Raw genomic sequence first — 6980 nt, forward strand, 5'->3', positions numbered from 1 at the left:
ATTAAATTACTTTGCATTGTATTTCATAAAAAATAATTAAGCCTAATGTCTCCTATGGGGTAGGAATATATTGTAATTCCATTTTTTCAGGTAGGAAAGCTGAGGCCTTGAAGTGAAGTGTGTGACTTTAAAGTGATCCAGGAAGATTGGAGGAGAGTCAGAATCAGCCCAGACAGTCCAACTACTGGCTCTGTATTTTAGTCACAAATGTATTTTCTCTCTCCTGGGGAAAACCGTAAAACAGTGCTCGTTATTAGCTTTGTTATGATTTTGTTAGATTTGTTATTTGTTATGTACAATACAATTCCGATTAGTAGCTGTTTTCTGCTATTATTTAGTTGATGTGTATGAAGCACAACTGCTCGTCGCAAGCAGTTGTCATCTAAAAGGTATACAGTGTATTCAAGCTTTACTTTCATAAAGCTCTGCGTGGAATTTCTGATTTTTCTTTTTGTTGTAATAGCTTCATTGATTGGAATGCAGCTTGTGATGGCCAGTTTCCCAACATGTATTGTCCAGTAGAGATGAACGAGTACAATGCTTTCCCAGAAGGTAAGAATGCTGTAAGATTTCCAAAATATGGATAAGATTCTTCTTTTCTCTCTCCCTCAGCAAAGCAATGATGATTCATTCAGGTAGATAGATGGCTGAACAACAGACTATTAGAGACCTATCTTGTTAATGTGCTTAATTAGGGTAAAATAGACCAGGAGAGATTTTTTTTTTTTTTTTTTTTTTTAATATTTTCATAAACTCTGTATGGAATTTCTGAAACTAAATTTTTCTTTTTGTTATAATAGCTTCATTGATTACAAGACAGCTTGTGGTAGCCAGTTCCCCAACATGTAGCAATGAATGAGAGAAATGGTCACAGACCCATGCTGCTATTTCAGGTCACATTGTTTTAGGTCCTGCACTACTAAAAAAGAGGGACTTACTATCCAGAAGAGCCTCTGTTTCTCAATATACAAGACAGAAGCTGTGAAAGAGAAGGTGATGCTCATCCCTTGGGAATTGGGGCCTAGGGAGAGTAAGTGTCTTAACATGTGGCAGACTCAGGAGCTAGTGTTTGTCTTGTGATTCTCATTCCAGTGTCTGTCACCTTTCCTCCCTTGCATGCAATGTTTCCAGTACCCTCAGTTAACTTCCTAATTTGGGACAGCACATGAAGTTTTGACTTGCTTGTCTAAAACCTGGAGTGCAGAATTTGCTTAAAGGCCTGACTCTGGTCCCATTTATGCCAGTTTTCCAGTTCATGTAACTCACTGTCTTTCACAGAATTAGGCTCGACTTAGAACAGTATAATCTGGTGTATACTGTTCTTTATCTGCAGTCCTCTCACAAGGCCCTACTCCCTTTAAACGAATATCCAGCCTAAAACTGCAGCAATACTTTGATTATCAGTGATGGAGTTAAAATAGCTGTCAGAATAGAGAGTCTAATGTGTCTTTTCCAGACAGGCATGGTATTATACAGTAGTAAGTGGTGTATGCATGATGGAGAGAGCAAGATAACCTACGGAGTCTCAAGCAAAAATTGGACTCCTACCACCAGTACCTGTCAGAGGAGGAACAAAGAGCAGAATCAGAGTGGTGATGAAAATGATGATGGATTGGGCATCCTCTTTTTGTTCCTGCTCTGTTACTGCTCACGTGACCTTCAGAATTTCTCTGACTAGCTTCTTTCCCTTGATACAAGTTATTTGTAAAGTTTCCCAGAGGCGTTACCAAATAGATAACTGAAAGTTGACCTATCCAGGATTTCATGCAACAGTGATGTCTTGGGAGGTGAAAACTGAAGTACTTTGACAAGGAAGCATGAAGAAATTTTGCCTCTTCTGTTCCATAGGCACACAAATAAGTTACTGCATGGTAAACAAGGGCAGGGATTTGTAGTGTATCACCTGCTCCATAGAAGCTGTCCCTGTGGAGACTCTTAACCCAGAGAAAGCAGAGGCTCTTTCTTTGCGGGGCAGTCTACTACACGCTCTTTCTCTTTTACGATGGGGTAAAGGGGATAAGCATGAGCTGTTATCACAGAGGAGTTAACATGCTGCAAATTCTCACCCTCAGGTTCACTGCAGTTATTTGTTCAGGGATCCATGTCTTACTCTGACTGAAAAATGCAGTCTTCAGCAGCCTGGGGTAAAAAAAATCACACAGCCGTTACCCAGTCCTCTATGCTAGTGAGTTAACTGTGCCCTCAATAGTGTCTCATAAAAATGATATTCCTGTTGGCAGAAATATGCAAGTATTACATGCATATGATTTGCTCTTTTTCCATTAAATTATCTATGATGGTGAAAGCCTACCTGTAATTCTAGCACTTCTCATAATAGGGCAGTTTAGCTTCATACGCAGAAAGTTGAGCCATGTATACAATGCACAGATTTTACTTTGTTCCCTATGTTTCTTACTGTAGAAAACATGAATTATGCCAGTGGCTTCCCATGTACTGCCGAAGTACAAAATACAGCCTTCCTTGATCACAGCTGTCAGTCTACCTGGAGTGCCCCACCCAACATGCCTCCTACCTGGGAGCCAGCCAGTTATGTCAACTCCTCAGTGAGTATTCCTGTTACAAGATGTTACCCTATTTGTGCCTCACTGAAATATTCTTTGTATACTATTTGCATTTCCATCTTTGTCTCGCTTGCCTGCTCTTTCTTCACACTTCTTTATAGTAGAGGCCAAGGTATTTGATGTAGCTTGTGTTGGCATTATCCATGGCATGCCCTCAGTTTCATTAGGGCAGGTCATGTCAGACCAACCTGATTGCCTTTTATGATCCGGTCACAAAGGCAATGGATGCAGGTGTTGCCGAGGACGTAGTCTTTCTAGACTTCAGCAAGGCCTTTGACACCGTCTCCCACCCCATCCTCATTAAAAAAACTAGGCGAGTGTGGTATTGATGCCTACACAGTCAGATGGATTGCAGATTGGCTCAAGGGTCGTACTCAGAGGGTGGTGGTGAATGGGTCACATTCAACCTGGGGGGAAGTGGGCAGCGGAGTCCCCCAGGGCTCAGTCCTTGGGCCTGTGCTGTTCAATTTCTTCATCGGCGATCTGGACGACGGGGTGAAAAGCAACCTGTTTAAATTCGCTGATGATACCAAAATGTGGGGTGAGGTGAACACGGTAGTAGGGAGGGAAAGATTGCAACAAGACCTGGATAGGTAACAGGAGTGGGCTAACATAAACAGGAATGCATTTCAATACTGGCAAGTGCAGGGTGCTGCACTTAGGCAGTAGAAACCAGCAGCACACTTATAAGATGGGAAACTCCCTTCTTGAGAGCACGGAGGCAGAAAGGGATCTTGGAGTCATTATTGACTCCAAGATGAACATGGGCCGACAATGCGAGGTCATGGTTGGCAGGGCTAACCGGACCTTGTCATGCGTCCACGGGTGCATCTCAAGTAGGGCCAAGGAGGTGATCCTCCCCCTCTATGCGATGCTGGTCAGGCCACAGCTGGAGTACTGCATCCAGTTCTGTGCGCCCCATTTCAGGAGGGATGTGGACAACATTGAAAAGGTCCAGAAGAGGCCACCCACATGATCTGGGGACAACAGGGAAGACCCTACAATGAAAGACTGCGGGACCTAAACCTGTTCAGCCTTCACAAGAGAAGGCTGAGGGGGGACCTGGTGTCTGTCTGTAAACTCACTAGGGGGTACCAGAAGAGTGTGGGGGAGATGCTGCTTCCCTGAGCGCCCCCTGGCATAACAAGGAATAATGGACACAAGTTATTGGAGAGTAGGTTTAGATTAGACATCCTCAAGAACTACTTCACAGTTAGGGCGGCTAGGAGCTGGAACCAACTTCCAAGGGAAGTGGTGCTGGCTCCTACCCTGGAGATATTTAAGAAGAGGCTTGATGCCTACCTGGCTGGACTCATTTGAGTCCAGTTTTTTCTCCCGCCCAGGCGGGGGGTCGGACTTGAAGATCTACGGGGTCCCTTCTGACCCTACTTCTATGATTCTTTTTCGTTTTCTTTTTCTCAGATTTCAGACCCTCATGTTTTGGGTTTGAGTTTCGACATTGTTCTTTAATTTACCTTAATTTATATCTTTGTCTCATTAACTTGACTTGTCTTGAATACAGCATACCAGTTGTGGTCTTGTCTGAGCCATAGAGCACTAATATTGAAACAGTGCTGTGCATGAAACCCCAAGCAATACTAGCTCCCCCCCCCAACCCTAAGCATATCATTTTGTAAGCTTGTCCCTGATTTGCCACCTATGTGATCCTTTGGCTTTCTCTCAGCATTGCTGCCTTCCCTCCCATTTACATCTGATTGTTTCCCCAAATGGAGCAATGTGCAGCTTTCCACAATGCTTTTATCTTTCCTTCTAGCCCTACCTCTCAAGCACCAGAAGCTTGTCCCCAATGTCTGGACTTTTTGGTTCCATCTGGGCACCTCAGAGTGATGTCTATGAAAACTGCTGCCCACTTAGTGCCACCACCCAACACTCAACCCATGTTGAGAACCAGGCAGTTATGTGTAAGCAGGAATATTATCCGAGATTTAACCCATTCCGTGCCTATATGAACTTGGACATATGGACTACAGCAGCCAATCGGAATGCAAATTTTCCACTTTCTAGGGACTCGGGTTACTGTGGAAATGTGTGAAAGGAATTTGACAAAATGTGAGTAAAGTTGCTTGCAATTTTGATTACTAGAGTAAGCTGGTTGTTGGAATAGATTACAATGTTGGTGGATATTTTGGCACTTTTATATGGAAAATAAATTTTTTTTACAGAAATCTGGGTACTCGGTGTTTTTTAAGAAGCAATAAATATTGACTACAAAACACTTTGGTAAGATCATGCAAAGGTTATACATTTATAACAGCATTGTCAAAAAATGGAAGAGGTTCTCATAATGGCATATACCCACATTACACACGGTTTACATTTTGACACCATTACTGCCCTAAGTGTAGGTGTAAAATTGAAGTTGCCAATCATTGCATTCATATCCAATGGTAGAACAGCTCATTGCCTGCTTGCACTTAGAAGTCTCTTATTTGTTGTCCAAGTACAGCTGGTATAGGCACAATTATTTGTGGGTGCAAATTTGAGCCCATAAATTTGGGGGGTGGGCTGTGGCTTGGTTCTATATCTAGCCTTACATCCAAACTTGTTATTTGACAGTAACAGCTATGTGTATGATGGGGGAGTTCACTTGAGAAACTTTCCTTTTTGTATCTCCTGATATTACAAATTTATTTTTTAATTTTCTTGTTGCATTGGCATTTTGGGTACACTTAATTATAATGCCCTTTGTTTACTAGTTCTAGCATTTGCATTCAGGCATACCTTGCATTGAGAGATGAGTTTACAACTTTCTGTAAAACTGAATAGTAGCACGTTGGCTTTTGTTACAAATAGTAAATCTTTGCCAAGGAAAAAAGTTATGGAGAAAGTGCCTGGTTACAATATACTCCTGAGTCTATCCTCAATGCAAACTGTTTTAGCAGATTATCTCTGTAGAGCCTTGTTCTCAGACATGGAGAATTTATAGTTGCCCCTTCCCCCCCTAATGTCCCTTGAAATGTCACATAATGGACAGGACTTCTTTAGCTTGTGTTAAACAACACCATCACTGGGTCTACTTAGCAGCACTTTTGTTTTCAAGTATTCTTCCCCAAAGGTGATGGGAGACAGTTTGCTTGCAACCAGTAAGTCACAGCTAACATAAGCAAATTGATTATTTTTGTTAGTTCAACAATTTTCCTTTTGTTTTTTAGCTAAGGCTGGCCAGAAGCAAGAATTTCACATACAGAAAAAGAATTTGAAACTTTCAAAGTTGTTTTCCCTCTAAAATGAGCATTAGAGAGAAACATGCCCTGGACATTCATTAGCCAGATGGTTAGGAAACCTTGTGGGATTATGGGTGACCCAGGTTCCAAACTCTGCTCTGCTTGTTACAGGAGCATAAACCTTAGTCTCCCAAATTTCAGGCACAAATCCTACCAGCACCACACAAAGAGCATCTGTTTCACAGTCTGTCACTGGTTTTGACCAGAAATTCCACCCGAAACCCAAGAAACTTTCCTGGCAAAAGTTTAATCAAACTTGAATACACTTCCACACACATCTTCAGTTTTGACAAATCAGCCTTTTCTGATGAAAAATGTTCCACTGAAGAATTCCTTACCCAATCAACTTTTAGCATTTATTTTAATTAAGTAGGGAGAGAAGATGTTTGTTGGGATTTTCCAAAGTGATGTTCACTGGCTTAAGTACCTCCACTGAAAGCAGTGTTAAACTGGGAGCAAAGTTGAATCAACGCCAAACACTTTTGAAAATCATACTATCTGTATTTTAATGCTTTTATTAGACTGTCAGCTGGCATTTAGACTCTCTGCTAATCTTTACATTATTTTTCTCTCTCACATTGACCAGAAATTCTATCCTGGACCCGGCGGTCTGGGCTCGCGGTAGAGATGATATCTTTTATTAGACCAACAAGATTTTTGCAAACAAAATTCTTTAATTGCAAGCTTAGTAATTTTTTTCAAAAATCTTGGTTTAATAAAAGGTATCACCTCTGCCATGAGCCCAGGTTGTTTTTTCCTCTAGACCAATACAGCTATAACCTGGATACCTATCCTGGACCTGAGAACTTCCTGGAAAAGTCCATTAAAACTGTTTCTATTTTGACACGCATAAAAATGTAAAAAAATGCCCACCCAGTTCTATTGCTAATACATGTAGTTGCTGTACTGCTAATATACATACGTAGTTGTTAGAGTCAAGTTCCATCTTGAACTCAAGATGGCATTGCTTGAATCTAAATGGTATTTTGTTCAGCCTCGCCTACAGCTGTGATGCCACAGTAAAAAACCAGACTATATTGTAGGTTTTCAGTTAGTGCCAGATAATTTATTATTTCCAAAGGGAAGTGTGTAAGCCAAGTGTGTTGGCAGGTCTTTATATGCTGTGGCTGTGGGCCATATTCTCCCCTCAGAT

At 41.5% G+C, this 6980-nt stretch overlaps 1 protein-coding gene across 4 annotated transcripts in view; it reads left to right on the forward strand.

Moving 5' to 3' along the window:
* Window positions 1-4768, forward strand: part of TMEM131L (transmembrane 131 like) — a 118171-nt gene extending 113403 nt beyond the window's left edge. For all 4 annotated transcript variants that reach the window (XM_090036436.1, XM_090036435.1, XM_090036437.1 and 1 more), the window contains 3 exons: window positions 464-552; window positions 2422-2564; window positions 4357-4768. In XM_090036436.1, coding sequence (XP_089892562.1) covers window positions 464-552; window positions 2422-2564; window positions 4357-4635 — 511 coding nt within the window. In that variant the 3' untranslated portion in view covers window positions 4636-4768. The remainder of the gene's footprint in view (window positions 1-463; window positions 553-2421; window positions 2565-4356) is intronic.
* Window positions 4769-6980: the final 2212 nt, after the last annotated feature.

The sequence above is a fragment of the Crocodylus siamensis genome, chromosome 2, assembly GCF_052110815.1.
Source record: "Crocodylus siamensis isolate JL-2025a chromosome 2, ASM5211081v1, whole genome shotgun sequence".
In the NCBI taxonomy this organism is placed as follows: domain Eukaryota; kingdom Metazoa; phylum Chordata; order Crocodylia; family Crocodylidae; genus Crocodylus; species Crocodylus siamensis.